At 43.0% G+C, this 18366-nt stretch overlaps 1 protein-coding gene across 1 annotated transcript in view; it reads right to left on the bottom strand.

The window, feature by feature from the left end:
• The window catches only part of LOC311131381 (anaphase-promoting complex subunit 1-like), a 47190-nt gene that overhangs the window by 11206 nt on the left and 17618 nt on the right, over positions 1 to 18366 (bottom strand). Inside the window, exons 20-36 of the mRNA XM_084164342.1 lie at positions 17632 to 17903; positions 16509 to 16600; positions 16135 to 16283; positions 9404 to 9482; positions 8319 to 8355; positions 7655 to 7728; positions 7364 to 7542; positions 7021 to 7247; positions 6675 to 6793; positions 4564 to 4835; positions 3500 to 3734; positions 1931 to 2022; positions 1470 to 1604; positions 1164 to 1246; positions 796 to 874; positions 523 to 597; positions 50 to 111 (exon numbers count right to left, since the gene is read on the bottom strand). Coding sequence (XP_084020468.1) covers positions 50 to 111; positions 523 to 597; positions 796 to 874; positions 1164 to 1246; positions 1470 to 1604; positions 1931 to 2022; positions 3500 to 3734; positions 4564 to 4835; positions 6675 to 6793; positions 7021 to 7247; positions 7364 to 7542; positions 7655 to 7728; positions 8319 to 8355; positions 9404 to 9482; positions 16135 to 16283; positions 16509 to 16600; positions 17632 to 17903 — 2261 coding nt within the window. The remainder of the gene's footprint in view (positions 1 to 49; positions 112 to 522; positions 598 to 795; positions 875 to 1163; positions 1247 to 1469; positions 1605 to 1930; positions 2023 to 3499; positions 3735 to 4563; positions 4836 to 6674; positions 6794 to 7020; positions 7248 to 7363; positions 7543 to 7654; positions 7729 to 8318; positions 8356 to 9403; positions 9483 to 16134; positions 16284 to 16508; positions 16601 to 17631; positions 17904 to 18366) is intronic.

Genomic DNA, 18366 nt, shown 5'->3' with positions numbered 1-18366 from the left:
CATGCGGAGAGAGCTAAGGAAACTTGTAGTAAAGTTAGTTTGTACTCACGCCAAAGTTTCCATGTTCAAATCCTCCGAAACCACTGGGTTTCCAATATTCTCTTGGATTATCTGGATGAAAAACAAAGCAAACCGATCTTTGATTCTATAATCATCGCTTTCATTGTTTTGGGGATATTAACTAATTTGATCTTGTTGACGTATAAATGGGTCTAGATGCAGGAAATGTAATTGAGCCTTGTTGCCTCAGTCTTATCCTATTGGCAGTAAAGAGTCATTTGAGGATTGAAACTTGTTTCCTTTTTAGCACTGATGTCATTAATTAACAAGTTCATCACACAGTATGACAAACTAACAACATTAAGTGTGTTGGATCGAAACCTCTAATGTCTATGGACTGACCCCAAGAACCTGAGGCCGAAATGATATTACCACTTGTCCTGAGTAGAGGTTTGTGCTGGCAGTGACTTGTGTCTAATGAGCTGAGGTGTTCATGCATGTGTGCATATTCAGGGCAGTTACCTGAGGCACATTGCTGCTCACCCACTCAGAGTTGGGTAGAATCTCATCCCACATGATGATACACCTGGCCAGTGTCTGAGGAGGGAGAGGAGACAGTGACAATGTGTGAGGGTACTGGATCAGACATTTTGAATTATATATATATGTACATCATGTATGGGCCAAGTCACATCTACAGAGAGAGCTCAGGGGCTCTGGCATAGTGAATAAGGCAGGTCTGTAGTGGCCAGTACACGGTGGCTACAGTAGCTGAGATTCTCTGCACCGACTCACCCTGAGAAGCAGGAACTCTGGTTTGATGAAGTCCAGGAGGAACATGGTGTCAGGAGCTTTCAGCCAATCAGCGATAGACCTGTGAGGGGGTGAGAAAGAGGTGTTAATGGCAGCCTGAGCCAATTGTACAATAGGAGAACAGAACCAGTTGATACAAAATCACTTCTTTAGTTATAAGCTATGTGCTGCAGCGCTGGGGTCAAGATGTGCTGTGATGCACCGTGTAAGATTAGATTGAATCTCTCCGAGTCCATTACTTACAGGGAGCATGCTGAGTGGAGTCAAGTATAATAGAATAGGACATTGCGTCTCGTTAAAGGCTAATCTAATATGAGAATAGGAGTGGTGGTGGTGGAATCCATTCTCACCTGTTGTTGGTTTTCAGGTAGATCATGGCCAGGGCTAGGGTCGCTCCAGGACAGGTGACATCCACGTTGATGGTGTCACCCTCCTGTCATGAAGAACAGGGACATTTAAAAAAAAACATAAAACCTGAGACAATAACCAGAAACCCTCACACTTGGGACATTAAAGTCTCTGGGCAGTGTATTCTGTCAGACCTTGGTTTCGTGACTTCAGGAAAAACGTTGATATGTTAGCTGGGGATCAACTGACGGACAGTAGGCCTACAAGTGAGGAAAGTTGTCTTGCTGGTCACTTTTTTCCCCCTTTACCTTGATCTGGTAGCTGGGGGATTTGTGTTTTTCTCTGTTGATGCCGGCGTGGGTGCGTCGATGCCCCCCCACCATGTACTGGTAGAGCTGCTCAGGGACATTCAGGTCAGACATACCGATCAGGTTACTGCCATGCTATGGAGAGAGAGAGGGGAGAGTGGGAGGGGTCACATTCAGTGACAGAAACTCTCCTCTTCAGTTTTCCCAATCTGCATAAAGCATACATTTAATGGTCTTTTAGATTCTCCACGTCCTGAGGGAGCGCTAGTGATGCACTGTTTAGTCACCCTTTTCATTCAGCACCCTTTTATGATTTCTCAGCCTTTTGAAGTATGAAGAGTGCTGTCCATGTAAGAACGTTTCCTTTTTCTATCACCTCTCTACATATACAGCAGTACAGTAAGTAACTTAATGCAGAGCTGATCAAGTAGTGTGAGTGCAGTGTGTACTACTAGACTTACCCCCAGACAGACCATGCCCAGGGACAGCCCAGCGGCCAGGGAGTAGGACTCTCGGTCTGTGCAGTACTCCATCTCAGGACCAGGGGGTCGACCTGCAGGAAGAAGCAACATCTGTTTACTTCAATATTTATTGCTGACGCGTTTTGGAGTAAGCTCCGTCATCAAAGCACCATATTTGAAAATACATTTTACTTCAATTACATTTGTAATTTTTTGCCAACGCATTTTGGAGAAAATTCAGCTTTGACAAAAAAGCTTGCTCCGAAACGTGTCAGTAATAAATATCATTGAAGAGAATAAGGCTGTCATGCTGAACCTTCTTTAGAAATTTCAGTTGTACATTCTAAAGACTGACCACCCCTTCAGCGGTCCAGTCAATTTTTGAAATCTTGGTTCGGGCGCCTGCACGTATAATCTATTTAATATCCAGGCACAACATAGATGCTTCACAAATAATCTGTTTTAAGCATACAATAACTAAAGGGTCTATAAAGGGTGACATAACAGCTCCTTATGTAGGGTGCATTGCTAAATATGATATAACACACTATGTACATTTCCCAAAAAGAATGCTTTATAAAAGGCTGACATAACCCATGCTAATTAAGATGCTGATATGACATGTGAGATTCCACCTGACATCACTTGCCCCATCTAAACAGTGTGAAACTGTATTGATGTGATGCAACTGCCATACCTGGGGGAAACCTTATGTTCTGGCCTGGAGCAGGTCAGGGGTAACTGTCATGTGAGGCCTACAGTGTGTTGCTGTGCTAAGCCAATAACACATGCTCTGAGTAAACAGACCAGGTAAAATAAAGACGGTGAATAAATAAAGGACGAGGCTGCGGATCAGAGTTCTCAGAAACCCTGCTCCCAACAGCTAAAGGTCAGATGAGTCTGCGCATGAGCGAATCAATGTCTGCAAGATCATATAATGATCGTATTCTACATAACAGAACCGAATAGCACAGAAAGTTAATGCAAGACAGAAAACACCACCTCATTTCTTATGAGATTTTAGGATGATTGTAGAAATGGTGGAATTTCTCTCTCATGCGGCCAAAACTAAACAGCACCACTAGGGAAAAGATGTGCTTTGATTGAAACAAAACACAGGTATCCTACAATTTATTAATATCATCTGCGCAAAAATATGCTCAGTGTACATAATTCAAAACAACACTGTTGATAACTCAAGATTTAAATGCGTATCCCCATGAAATTAAATGGTTGGCATGCAGATGCTGTATGCGACCAGTTGCACAATCATCCTAAAATCTCATAAGAAATTAGGTTGTGCAATGCATCCTACATTGGGAGCTGTTATGTCACCCTTTACAGTATGACATAAGCTTATAAATGATATGTGAAGCATCTGTTGCACTTGTGAAGTCTATGTATTCTATTATAAAGCCTTTATAAGTTGTAGTTTGTTTTAAGTGGGACTAGCAGTTCCATGTCAAAACAGTTTCTGTATTGTATTTAGTGTTGTAGGTCCTCCTCCCTGCAAATATCCCTATGGGACAACAAAACATTTACTTCATTCAGGACGCATCTCTCACTGACCGATCTCGGCGAGCAGCACCTCTGCGTTATGGCGGTGTCCTGTGCCCTGGTAGACCAGGCCGATGCCCACCACGGCCGCCACCTGAACGTTGTGCGGTACATCCAGCTCAGTGGAGGTGGGTGGTAGCAGTGCTGGGATGTGGATGCTCAGCAGGCGGGTGATAGACATGTCCATGGTGCTCAGCTTGGCTGCAGACACACCCAGGAGCAGCCCGATGCTTGTCATCTCGTGGCCCTAAGGACACACCGGCAGCCATTCTCATTAGTCCCCCATGGACTTCATACACAGAGGGGTTCACTTGTTTAATAACACATATAGATTATGAGATGAATGAGTTATTGTGTAGGGCTGAATGGGGAGCGAGTATAAAACAACAAGGTTATAACAGATCAGAGATCTTTGCTCAACATATGCTGATTTTTTGCCTTCCTCTTTTTGGGGGAACCAAACTACACTCTAGTTCATCCTAAAAGCAGTTTTTTTCCTTCATCACACAATTATGCTACATAACAAAACTAATGACAACATTTGAAAGTACACATTTTGCGTAAATCACCTGATCCCATTCATACTTACATAATTCAATATTAATTGTCACCCATCAAAGACTGCTGTACTATATCCTTATTAACAGTCCAGCAGCAGACCTTTAAAAATGCACATGTTGTGCTCAAATGTAAGCTCATCTGTCCTGGCACAGTTGATAAGCTGGCAAGAATGAGAATAGTAGTAAACTCGTATACTGTAGTAAATAACCACTGATCTTTCCTGAGCTGAGAGATGTGATAGATATGACCACACAGCCTTCTATGTCAGGCCTAACTGGAAATGAGAAAGTTGCTATGTGTCACTGCCAGGGAAAAGTCAAAGCGAAACTCTGCTCTCAGCGCGCTGAGGCCTTCCCACTTTCATGTGAGAAAAATAACAGGATGCTGAGAGACAAGTTCTGCTAAAACCAACGTGCAATCTAGAGAATCTTAAAAACATGTAATGAGAAAAACTACACGACTTCACTCAACCCCAGAACCCCAGTGTGTGTATCTGTGTTTGCATGCATGCTCACCTTGGTTAAGTAGTCATGTATGTTGAGTGTGGCCAGCTTGGTGAGGTGTCCGTTGAGGCCCAGAGCCATGAGGAAGCCTGCGTACTCGTTGGCCAGCTCGGGGCTCTTGGGTTTGTTGTAGGCGATCCAGGCAGAGTCCACCTGGGAGGCCGGGGCAATCTTCAGGCCTGCAGCCACCCCGTTGTGAAAGCTGGACCAGCTCGTCATGTTGGGAGGAACGTCAATGTTCCCACTGTTCAGATCTACCATGGTGTTCTGAGGGGGCGCACGACCTGTCACCAGAAACAAAATACTCCATATCAGATTCTGACAAACTCTACACGCATGCATCCATTCTCGACATTTAGACCACAATAACATTGGCACCAAAGACCAATGTAAACATGGCCTGCCGGGTTCTAAATACGTTTCTGCTTCTCATCACAGTGATCACACGTATTGCATTGTTTCCCTTGTCCTAAAACACAACACACTGAAGCACCAGCTGTAATTACAGATCCAGACTGACTAAAGTGAGGTCTGTGAGCTGCTAATAAAAACACGCCCAGAAATGGAACTTATATAGACAGACTGAGTAAAACCTTTTTACTCAGATCTCCAAAGATCTTCAAAGGAAAAACATACTCCTGTACTTGATGCTTTGTCATAACTAGTTCTGTAAACGTGTTTGAAGTAGGGCTGGGCGATACGGCCTAGAAATCATATCTACATTTTTGTCAAATTTATGGCCGATTCACGATTGTTTTATTTATTGTTTTCTCCAAATAAGGTTTGTTGTACAATTAAATGTCAAATACACTGCATTTCAAAAATTCAGGGCGTGTGAAATTAAGGCAAAAAATATAAGCCCCACTAACAATATAATTATTTAAGGATGATTGTACAAATGGTCAAATAGTTTAACCTGCTTTTTTGCAATAATCCCTGATCTGGCTTTCATGAAAATGACGTTTTTGTTACAAATGTTATGCCTAACTTCTTGTAGCTGGCATTACAGAAAATTAACACAGGTCTCATAAACAATCTCTCAGCACAAGCCCACGTGCTAGTGAGTAGCCAGCTCATCTTTCTATTTGCCAACTTGGATCTATTTACTAGCTAACAAGGCAGAACAGTTGAATTGTTTTGAACACACCCTTATGTGTCTGTCTCCACCTGTTAGAACAGCATGCTAGCCTGTCCACTTTGTTCAGATGTTGAAATCAGGTGGCCTACCTTATTCCTCAGAATGAGAAAGAGTTGCCCGTTCCTTATAGAATTGTGTTTTATGCTTATTGCACATTTATAAAACATAGACTAGACAGCTAGCATAACAGTCTTTGGCTAAAATGCTGCTAGTGGTATGCGGTACCGCAATGCTGTGCGCGACAAACTGAGCATACATTTTCCAGAATCAATGTTCATTGATACTCCTGTTTTAGTAGTGTCTGCTCTGGGCGCAATTTGTGTAGTTGAGACATAAAAAAGGGTATAATTAGAAAGGTTAACTTATCTATTACAGTAAAATAATGTCTCCATGTGTTTCGGTGTCCATATGACCGATTCTGTTGGACCAAACCTCAAATGCAAATAGCGAGTTGAAACCGCTAGTCAGAGAGGAAGAAGTGATCTCTCAACTTTGTTGGTGTGAGTGGCAGGGGCTTGGTGTGTGTGTGTGTGTGTGTGTAAACAGAGAGGAAGAGGCAAAACGAGAGGTTTCACTCTCGCCAAAATCTGTCCAAAATAAGCCCAATGCGTTTCTATGGGCTTATTTTGGACCTAAGCTTGTCGCCTGCCTTCCCGGCTTTGGGACAACGACTCCCATTGTTAGGGCAGAGACATGAGCATCTTGTCATTATATTCAGATCTCTGGTGTCAATGGGAAGGTGCACAGCACAGAAGGAGCAAACGAGACGAGACCAAAAAGACAACATGAGAACAAGAGGACATAAATGCTCATAAAAACAGAAAATACAAAAAAACTTGATTATGCAACAGGCATTTGGAATATCACCCAAAAACATACATTCAAATTAATTTCATTTATCCCCCAACCCTAGTTTGAAGACACAGACACGTTCTCTCAGACTGACACGCACACTGGTATGAGAAAGCCCTGAGGGATACAGTACCAGTAAGGTTGAGTTTGGGCACCGGTAGGGGCTCTGTTGGCACAGGGTGGTAGGAGAAGAGGGTGAACAGGCCTCTTCCCACTGGCAGAGCCATGGTACGCTGGCAAAGCTGCAACAGTCTGCCCAGAGAGAAAGCAGAGAGAGAGAGATGGAGGGAGAGGCATCAGAACAATAGTCAACACAACTACAGGCCAACTGCTAACTACAGAGCACACCAACAAAAAAAAGAAGTCAAAAGCATGCTTGAAACTAAGCAGATTATGGATATAGCCTATAACCTGGGCCCAGACTGCTTTTGAATGAGACCATCTATGATAGCTGCCATCACTTGAAAGATATTACTCACTTGTTCTCCTTCTCCTCTATGTACTCGTGGTCGCTGACCTCGGGCAGGTGGACCACGCTGACCCTGACTGGTCTGGAGCTCTGGAGTAGACGTCTGGCCTCATGGACGCGCAGGTCCTGGCTCCAGATAAGACCAATTACGTCCTGGTTCAGATCCGTCATACCATCCTCCTCCTCCTCTGCCTCTGTGGTGGCTGGAGCCTCCAGCATTAGCCCCAGACCCACCGTCTGAGTACATACACACACAGAAATAAACACACGAAACCGAAACATTAACTCCAAATCCACAAGGTTGTAAAGGATGAAACCCAAACCATCCAATAACCCCAGAAACTCACACCTACAGCTTTGCCTTTGGCCACGGTCACTTTGTGTGCTTGCTTGGTAAGGTCCTGTCGCCCAATCAATAGGCAGACGTCCTCTGACCAGTCAGAGCAGGGTTGCTCTCGACACTGGTAGATAGCATCTCTGATGGGCAGAGCCACACCAAAGGGCACAGATTCCAGGTCTTTCAATGTGAAACCTAAACACAACACATTAATGTAAAAGAGTCTCACACCAGCAAAGACTCCATAGCATTGCAATAACATTAGACAGGCTGTGGAGATGTTTCTAGTCCTGATGTAAAGTCTTACCTGCTGATGTTAGCCAAACCACAAGCTTTTCAGCCAAACTTTCATTTGGAGCATCAGGCTTCATACTGCTCGGTCTGGAAGAGGAACAGTGATTACAAATCTCAGTTGGAAAATCATGGTTAAAAGCTTAGGACAAGTCTATAGTTTATAGCTGCTACTATTACTAGAGGTATAGTCCCATGTGGCTCAGTTGGTAGAGCATGGCGTTTGCAATGCCAGGGTTGTGGGTTCGTTTCCCACGGGGGACCAGTATGGAGAAAAAAAAATATGTATGCACTCACTAACTAAGTCGCTCTGGATAAGGGCGTCTGCTAAATTACTAAAATGTAAAAATGTATATTTTACATTTACGTCATTTAGCAGACGCTCTTATCCAGAGCGACTTACAAATTGGTGCATTCACCTTATGATAGCCAGTGGGACAACCACTTTACAATATATAAAATATATATTACATACATATATATTTTTTTATTTTAATTTTTAATTTTTTTTGTCTGATATTCCATGGCTTTCAGCAAATCAGCATCCAGGACACAAACTACCCAGTTAATAAAACGGAGTGAACCCTTCTTGTGGCTTTATGAGGAAACACTTTATGGGGAATCAAGAGTCTATAAGAATGAAGAGATTCAGGCTAAATGTGTTAATGGTACGTTTTTACCTCCTCAAAGCTGATTCAATGACAGTCTTCTTCTGGCCTGTCAGAGAGGAGAGACGGCACACGAGGGCTGTAGTTCAATTGTCACAGTAAAGGAAAACAGGAGAAAACAGGAGAATGCCAAAAGAACTCAAGAGGCCTTTCAGCCTCACAATCATCACCATAATGCCCATACTTGAGTCCAAAATATCATTTTGATAATCATGGTTGCAAATAATGAAGCTTTACATTTACAACTTTACAGCTCTGCTTCAAAGGACATTTCTTTGGAGACTTCATTAAAAGGGCAATCTGCAGTTGCTACATCCATTCTCGGACTTACAAATTAAATTAAATGTACCCATTGATTCTTGAAGAATATAACTTATAAATGCCTCATGAGCTTAGCTCAACTGTTGTAGCCAAAAATATCAGCTTGTTTTACTCTGTTTGTTAACATTTACTTTGTTTACAAACACTATATAGTCTCAAAACATGGTTAAAACTATAAATGGTAATATCATGGATGGTCAGTCCTTGCATACATAGCTCCGTCGACGAATTTGAGAGTGGTTACATTTCTCCAGCCCCACCCTTTAGCTTTTTACCGAAATGGGGGCAGGGAGAGCACTTTGCTACTGCTGATTGCCTCTTTAAGGGTAAAAGTAACAATGGCCAAATGAAGACTTGACTTAAAGGGATACGGCGAGATTCTGGCATTTGTTTTACTTACCCAGATGAACTTGTGGATACCATTTGTATGTCTGCGTGCAGTATGAAGGAACTAAGTGGTAGTTTTGCGAGCCAATGCTAACTAGCGTTAGCGCAATGACTGGAAGTCTATAGGTACAGCATTCATCTAACTCTGGGTAAGAAGAACAAGGCCTTAAATGCCAGAATCTCGCAGTATCCCTTTAAACATAAAGAAACAGGATGGAGACAACATTGCACTACCGCCTTACAACCTCTTCCCTCTCTTGCGCACACTGACTGACTGCTGTGACATGCATGTGGGAAGCATGTCACAGGGATGGTTGTTTGTCATCTTGGGGGCACACTGTTCAGTAAATCAGACACACACATATCCACACACAAACACTGAAACCCACCTGCAGAGAGCTTGGCCAGATACTTCGAAACATCAACTGAAGTGGCGTTGTCATCTCCAATTATGTACAGGGCGTAGCTCTGAGAGGAGGAGGAAGAGAAAGAGAGGCAGAGAAGGACAGATAAACAAACGTCAGCATCTGGCCTGTTGAGAGAGACAGAGTGAGAGAGATGCTGAGTGAGCAAGAGAAAGGGGGAGTGAGAGACAGTCAGAGAGAGAGAGACGGAGAGACAGACAGACAGAGAGAGAGACAGTGATGTGGGTAAAGAGATTCTGTAATTGCATGACAGGCTGTCAGTCTCTCAGCGGTGACGTGCGTCACCTCACTTAGCCTGATGGGAGGAGACGCACAAGGCCTGGTCATCAGCACAGCCCCCCTGACCCCCCTTCACCCCACCCGCTTGTGATTCAGCCCTCCATCCGACCAGGGATTAATTATGGTAGAGTACACAGACACAAAACACACACACTCGTTGTCTCAAACACATTACTCACACACACATACAGTACTAGTCAAAAGTTTGGACACACCTACTCATTCAAGGGTTTTTCTTTATTTTTATTGTAGAATAATAGTGAAGACATCAAAACTATGAAATAACACGTATGGAATCATGTATTAACCAAAAAAGTGTTAAATAAATCAAAATATATGTTATATTTGAGATTCTTCAAAGTAGCCACCCTTTGCCTTGATGACAGCTTTGCACACTCTTGGCATTCTCTCAACCAGCTTCATGAGGTTGTCACCTGGAATGCTTTTCCAACAGTCTTGCAGGAGTTCCCACATATGCTGAGCACTTGTTGGCTGCTTTTCCTTCACTCAACGGTCCAACTCATCCCAAACCATCTCAATTGGGTTGAGGTCGGGGGATTGTGGAGGCCAGGTCATCTGATGCAGCACTCCATTCCCCTTCTTGGTCAAATAGCCCTTATACAGCCTGGAGGTGTATTGGGTCATTGTCCTGTTGAAAATCAAATGATAGTCCCACTAAGCACAAACCAGACGGGATGGCGTATCGCTGCAGAATACTGTGGTAGCCATGCTGGTTAAGTGTGCCTTGAATTCTAAATAAATCACAGACAGTGTCACCAGCAAAGCACACCCACACCATAACACCACCTCCTCCATGTTTCACGGTGGGAACCACACATGCAGAGATCATCCGTTCACCTACTCTGCGTCTCAAAGACATGGCGGTTGGAACCAAAAATCTCAATTTTGGACTCCAGACCAAAGGACAGATTTCCACCGGTCTAAATGTCCATTGCTCGTGTTTCTTCTTCTTATTGGTGTCCTTTGGTAGTAGTTTCTTTGCAGCAATTCGGCCATGAAGGCCTGATTCACGCAGTCTCAAACAGTTGATGTTGAGATGGGTCTGTTACTTGAATTCTGTGAAGCATTTATTTGGGCTTCAATCTGAGGTGCAGTTAATTGACGATTTCTGAGGCTGGTAACTAACGAACTTATCCTCTGCAGCAGAGGTAACTCTGGGTCTTCCATTCCTGTGGCGTTCCTCGTGAAAGCCAGTTTCAACATAGCGGTTGATGGTTTTTGCGACTGCACTTGAAGAAACTTTCAAAGTTCTTGAAATCTTCCAGATTAAGACATGAAGGTCAGTCAAAGTAATGATGGACTGTCATTTCTCTTTGCTTATTTGAGCTGTTCTTGCCATAATATGGACTTGGTCTTTTACCAAATAGGGCTATCTTCTGTACCCCTACCTTGTCACAACACAACTGATTGGCTCAAACACATTAAGAAGGAAAGAAATTCCCCAAATTAACAAGGCACACCTGTTAATTGAAATGCATTCCAGGTGACTACCTCATGAAGCTGGTTGAGAGAATGCCAAGATCGTGCAAAGCTGTCATCAAGGCAAAGGGTTGCTATTTGAAGAATCTCAAATATAACATTTTGATTTGTTTAACACTTTTTTGGTTACTACATCATTCCATTTGTGTCATTTCATAGTTGTGATGTCTTCACTATTATTCTACAATGTAGAAAATAGTAAAAATAAAGAAAAACCCTTGAATGAGTTGGTGTGTCCAAACTTTTGACTGGTACTGTACATCCCTAGTAAAAACGCATACAAGTATATCAGTCGGTTGGTGGGAGCCCAAACCGATCCAAATTAAGCATGCATCGGTCAGAAAACCGATCCAAATGACGCATGCGTCGGTCAGAAAACCGATCCAAATGACGCATGCCAACAGGTCAGAAAACCGATCCAAACTTTAGGAATAGCTGGTTCGCTGATGTTTTTTACTAATGTTTTATGCCGAAAATACCTCATCTGTTGTGACTTTTGCAACTGCATATGACTGTCAGATAACTACTGTGCACAGTGCGGGAGACGGCTGCTCGCAAGGTACAGTGCCGTCAGAAAGTATTAACACCCCTTGACTTTTTCTACATTTTGTTGTGTTAATTGAATTTTAAGTAAATTAAATCCAGATTTTTTGTGAAGTTATTAATTACACTTTGGATGGTGTATCAATATACACAGTCACTACAAAGATACAGGCGTCCTTCCTAACTCAGTTGCCGGAGAGGAAGGAAACAGCTCAGGGATTTCACCATGAGGCCAATAGTGACTTTAGAACAGTTAGAGTTTAATGGCTGTGATAGGAGAAAACAAAATTGTAGTTACTCCACAATACTAACCTAATTGACAGAGTGAAAAGAAGGAAGCCTGTACATAAAAATATTCAAAACATGCATCCTGTTTGCAACAAGGCACTAAAATAATACTGCAAAAAATGTGGCAAAGCAATTAACTTTCTGTCCTGAACAAAAAGTGTTATGTTAGGGGCAAATCCAATACAACACATTATGTAGTACCATTTCCCATATTTTCAAGCATAGTGATGGCTGCATCATATTATGGGTAAGCTTGTAATCGTTAAGTACTGGGGAGTTTTCAGGATAAAAAAAGAAACTGAATGGAGCTAAGCACAGCAAAATCCTAGAGGAAAACCTGGTTCAGTCTGCTTTCCACCAGACACTGGGAGATTAATTCACCTTTCAGCAGGACAATAACCTAAAACACAAGGCCAAATCTACACTGGAGTTGCTTACCAAAAAGACAGTGAATATTCCTGAGTGGCCAAGTTACAGTTTTGACTTAAAATGGCCTTGAAAATCTATGGCAAGACCTGAAAATGGTTGTCTAGCAATGATCAACAACCAATTTGACAGAGCATGAAGATTTTTGAAAAGAATAAATGGGCAAATGTTGCACAATCCAGGTGTGGAAAGCTCTTAGAGACTTACCCAGAAAGACTCACAGCTGTAATCGCTGCCAAAAGGTGGGTCTACAAAGTATTGATATCTGTATTTCATTAACAATAAATGTGAAAAAATTTCAAAAAACATGTTTTCACTTCGTCATTATGAGGTATTGTGTGCAGTGGTCTAAGGCACTGCATCTCAGTGCTTGAGACGTCACTACAGACCCCCTGGTTCGATTCCAGGCTGTATCACAACCGGCCGTGATTGGGAGTCCCATAGGGCGGCGCACAATTGGCCCAGCGTCGTCCGGGTTTGGCCGGTGTAGGCCGTCATTGTAAATAATAATTTGTTCTTAACTGACTTGCCTAGTTAAATAAAGGTAAAATAAAATAAATAAATAAAAGATGGATGAAAAATAATATTTAATAAATGTTGAATTCATGCTGTAACAACAAAATGTGGAATAAGTCAAGCGGTATGAAGACTTTCTGAAGGCACTGTAGACCTATCCCTGCTCTAATAGGCTATTCGTACATCTGCACGGCGCCTTCAGCATTCAGATGCTTGTATAATATACTTTGAGTGAAAACCAATGTACACTAAACAAAAATATAAATGCAACAATTGCATAAGGAAATCAGTCAATAGAAATAAATAAATTAGGCCCTAATCTATGGATTTCACATGAATGGGAATACAGATATGCATCGGTTGGTCACAGATACCTTAAATGCTAGGGGCGTGGATCAGAAAACCAGTCAGTATCTGGTGTGACCACCATTTGCCTCATGCAGCGCGACATCTCCATCTTGATCAGGCTGTTGATTGTGGCCTGTGGAATGCTGTCCCACTCCTCTTCAATGGCTGTGCGAAGTTGAAGTTGCTGTATATTGGTGGGAACTGGAACACGCTGTCGTACACATCGATCCAGAGCATCCCAAACATGTTCAACGGGTGATATGTCTGGTGAGTATGCAGGCCATGGAAGAACTGGGACATTTCAACTTCCAGGAATTGTTTACAGATCCTTGCGACATGGGGCTGTGCATTATCATGCTTAAACATGAGGTGATGGCGGCAGATGAATGGCACGACAATGGCCTCAGGATCTTGTCACTGTATCGCTGTGCATTCACATTGCCATCGATAAAATGCAATTGTGTTCGTTGTCCGTAGCTTATGGCTGCCAATACCATAACCCCACTGCCAGCATTGGGCACTCTATTCACAATGTTGACATCAGCAAACCGCTCGCCCATACAACACCATACACACTGTCTGCCATCTGCTCAGTACAGTTGAAACCCGAGATTCATCCGTGAAGAGCACACTTCTCCAGCGTACCAGTGGCCACTGAAGGTGAGCATTTGCCCAGTGAAGTCGGTTATGATGCCGAACTGCAGTCAGGTCAAGACCCTGGCGAGGATTACAAGCACGCAGATGAGCTTCCCTGAGGCGGTTTCTGACAGTTTGTGCAGAAATTCTTCGGTTGTGCAAACCCATAATTTCATCAGCTATCGGAGTGGCTTGTTTCAGACGATCCCGCAGGTGAAGAAGCCTATGTGAAGGTCCTGGGCTGGCGTGGTTACACATGGTCTGCGGTTGTGAGGCCGGTTGGACGTACTGCCAAATTCTCTAAAATGACATTGGTAGAGAAATGAACATTCAATTCTCTGGCAACAGCTCTGGTGGACATTTCTGCAGTCAGCATGCCAATTTGCACACTCCATCAAAACTTGAGACATCTGTGGCATTGTGTTGTTTGACAAAACTGCACATTTTAGAGTGGCCTTTTATTGTCCCCAGCACAAGGTGCACCTGTGTAATGATAATGCGGTTTAATCAGCTTCTTGATCTGCCACACCTGTCAGGTGGATGGATTATCTTGGCAAAGGAGAAATGCTCACTAACAGGGATGTAAACAAATTTGTGCACAAAATTTGAGAGAATTAAGTTTGTGTGTATGGAACATTTATGGGATCTTTTATTTCAGCTCATGAAACATTGGACCAACACTTTACATGTTGCGTTTATATTTTTGTTCAGTGTAATTTGCTGGGTCATTGTTACCAAATGCACTGTAGAAAATTGGGTTTTACAGGAGTTGTGGAACCTACCGGATTGGACACAACTCACATCTAACTGCTGATTGGGGTTTTCAATCATTCAGATTTAATTTAGATTGTTCAGGTTCACAATAAGAAATAGTTTTGGTAGTTTACTTTAAACAGTCAGTGTATTTGGTCATTTTTACATGAACAGGGTAATTTCATAAAGGACAGCAATAGTTTTTGTGAGCTGCGCATGGTTGCATTCATTGGTCAGAGTGGGAGAAGCTCTCTGTAAAATTCCAATCAGTCTAAACAATTCACTTTTGGGACGGGGGTAAAATCCAAAGCAGCATTCTATTAATTGTCTAAATGCCATTGCTAATTTCTAAAGATAAATATTGACAGTACTATGTCAAAACATTTTTGATCTGGAAAAACTACAAGTTAATCCGTGGGTGATGGTGATTTCTGATAAAAAAGTGGGGGCCCCATAAATTGCCCCCACCCCTAATCTGATAGTCGGGTGGTAGATTCCCAATCTGCCCTATGGCTCAGCTAAGGTGCCTACACACACACACAAACAGAGGGCCACTCAGCTAAAAAAGTCATCTCAGACAGATCCAGCTCAGAGAGGCTCCATCAGGAGCAGATATTAATTTAAAATGGAAAATGCACGTGTTCATGTAAAAAAATGTATTGTCTGAATTCACATCAATTCATTCCCCTAATCAAACCGAATCGTTTCAAATTAAACGTATCGTTCCTGTATCGTATCTGAGACCATGTATGTAGATCCGTATCGAATCGTTCATGAAAGGAGAGATGCACATCCCTAGTTTTTACGCATAGGCAAAATGCCTTTCTCTCTCCCCCTCTCTCTGATTGGCATGAAGTCCTATGTCATAGCCCTTTGACATTTAAGCAGAGTGTGTGTGTGCGTGTCAGTGTTTGATGACTCCTTTTAACTGGGAAATCATGTTTGAACATAAACTGCCATTGGCTACACAGGGGCTAGGGACCGCAAACCAACCCAGGGAGAAGAAGGTTTATTTAGAATACGATTGGCTGTGTTGACATTGGTCACTCAAAATATTCAGAAACGATTTGTTGTCCAAACAGTATTTATGTAACATGTCAGTCAGGTGGTGAGGTCATCTAGCTGTGCACACATGCTGTAGCTAACCAAGCCAAAGGTGATGGGAAATCTACTTTCCTCACACCACACCAAGGACAATGTAAATGGTAATTCCCTAGTAGGGTTTTCAGTTGTCTGTGGCACCCCCTATTGGAGATGTCTATATCGCAACCCACCTAAAACTGCCACCTGCATGGCTATCATCTCTTGATAAAAAAGTGTATTGTATACATTTCCAGAGCGATATATGGTTCCGTAAATTTCCCTTGTCATCCTGAGGCAAAGATAGAAACATGATGATAGCATACCAGCACCAGTAGTTTGGTCCTCTCACAGATGCCGGGCAGGTAGGGGAAGGGTGCTACCTCCTCTCCCCTCAGACAGCTGCTGAGCCAGCTGAACACACACGGAGGCTCCGCCCTCAGGAAGGACGGACGCAGCATCTGCTCCATCTGGGCTGCAGGAGAGGGAGGGGCCACGGAGACTGTCAATCAAACTGTCACAACAGGCTCTGCGACTACAGACACACCTGTCCTTATCACTCAGTCAGACCATCATTTCAATCAATATGAGCAATCAGTTTTTTTCTCCATCAGGAAAAGCCAAAGTGGTAGACATGCCCTCTCTTCTACGTGAGCAGAGGGGACTACACACGCTGTAGAGAGGTTGATTTGCCTCTTACCCTGATCGATGATGCAGGACTCCTTGAACGTGGTGATGAATGAGGGGTAATCTCGCCAGTACAGATCAATATACTCCTCCAGCTGCAGATCCCTATTAATAAACAGTACAACAATTAGCAGCAGGTCATAAGAGGGGCTGTTAATCTAACCAGAGCCATTTAATCAATACTTTTAATACCCCAACCTGCTCTACTCTCACCATGAAGAAGATAAACTAAATCAGAACTATGATTAAGCTAACACCCACTTAAACTTCTGCTACTAATGTGGGGGTTTCAGGCTGGGTTAGCTGTAGTGAGGTCATTGTGGTACAGGCCTAGCCGGGTTGCCAGATTGGTTTGTGCTTTATTTTAGCTACTGTATCTCTTTGTACAGTATGTACGCCAAAGACAATAAACAATTATTAATTGGCTGAAGCACCAACTGTTGTGTCGACCAGCCTGGAAATCCTAAATGACCAGGACACTAAAACAAGGCCCAAATAAGCACTAAGCAATTCAAGTGCCAGTTGATTCTACCACTTCAGCTCTTCTTTTAATGTAAAATGGGACTGTGGACGAGGCCACTTGACACACTTGAAACCGTTTTAATGCCATTTTCTTATCCTGGTAATATAAACGTTTTAGGAGAGACCATATTCATCAGGTTTTATTGAGCAGTGATTCATCGGGCATACTTTTGAATTTAAATGTTTAACAGCTTCATGAAATAGTGTTCGTTCTGAATGAATAGCTGAATTGAAAAGATTCACCTGCGACCTGTCGCTTTAGTTTGTCTCTGAAAGGCCATTGCTATAATAATAAATCCACAACATTTAACTGGAGTCATTTGAGAGTAAATCTCTCGTGGACAGGATGGTATCCAGGCGTCTGTCAACAGACTGGAATTTCTTCACTTGGACTAATCATGATTTCGCATCTTTCGAATTTCAGAGGGAGAGGGGACATTTGGCACATGCTTTGGCTGAGAGTTTGAGAGTTCACTGGTCTCATTAGTATCCTTTATTTTCTCATCTCCCCCAGAACATAATCAAGCATCTGACGCAATTATGCAATATTTTATTTCTGGGTTTCCAGAATTATTTGAGCGTTAACATAGATTGTGAAGACGGAGCAACAGTACCTGGCCAGCTGTTGCAGGAGGCCCACCAGTGATCGCCCCCCGCTCCTCTGCAGCTCGTCCAGCTTCAGCTCCTCATAGAGCAAGTGCAGCACGTAGAACAGGGCTGGGATGTGGGGGAAGAGTGGGGCAGAGGGGTCCAGATGCAGTGCAGGGGTGGAAGACAGAGACTCTTCACAACCAGATGTGTCTGTGGACTCCAGACTCACAGCACCACACACATGCCTGAACACCACCTGTCTGTGGTAGTCTGAGCACCGCATGTAGTCCCAGTCCTGGTGGATTATATGCAGACACACACACACACACAAAGCCACACAGAAACACACACACTTAAATTCAATGCATACACAGAAACAGGCCCCAAAGCCACACATACAAAAAGGTCAGAAGGTTAAGGAACAACATTGATGCCTAGTCTGAATCAGCAGTTTCCCAACGACCTCTACATGCACTTCCTTTCTTAAGTAACAACTCTCAGCCAGAGGGTGAACTCTACACAACAACTCCCCAGTTCAACTGTGCACTCCCAACCCTGGGCCATGACCCCTGCCAGGATTCCATGCTACAGTACAGCGCCACTACTTCAGCCCATGTTTTTTTTTAACACCACTCACATTCCACATGAATTAATAACACACAGGGCAAATGGATGAAGGAAAGAAGCACTACAGGTTATTTATCAACCTTACCCTCATCTTCAATACATCTATAAATAACATACTGCACTTGGAACAG

This window comes from Coregonus lavaretus (assembly GCF_964263955.1).
Source record: "Coregonus lavaretus genome assembly, chromosome: 1".
In the NCBI taxonomy this organism is placed as follows: Eukaryota; Metazoa; Chordata; class Actinopteri; order Salmoniformes; family Salmonidae; genus Coregonus; species Coregonus lavaretus.
The sequence above is the reverse complement of the archived record's forward strand: the minus strand, read 5'-3'. Positions and strand labels throughout refer to the sequence as shown.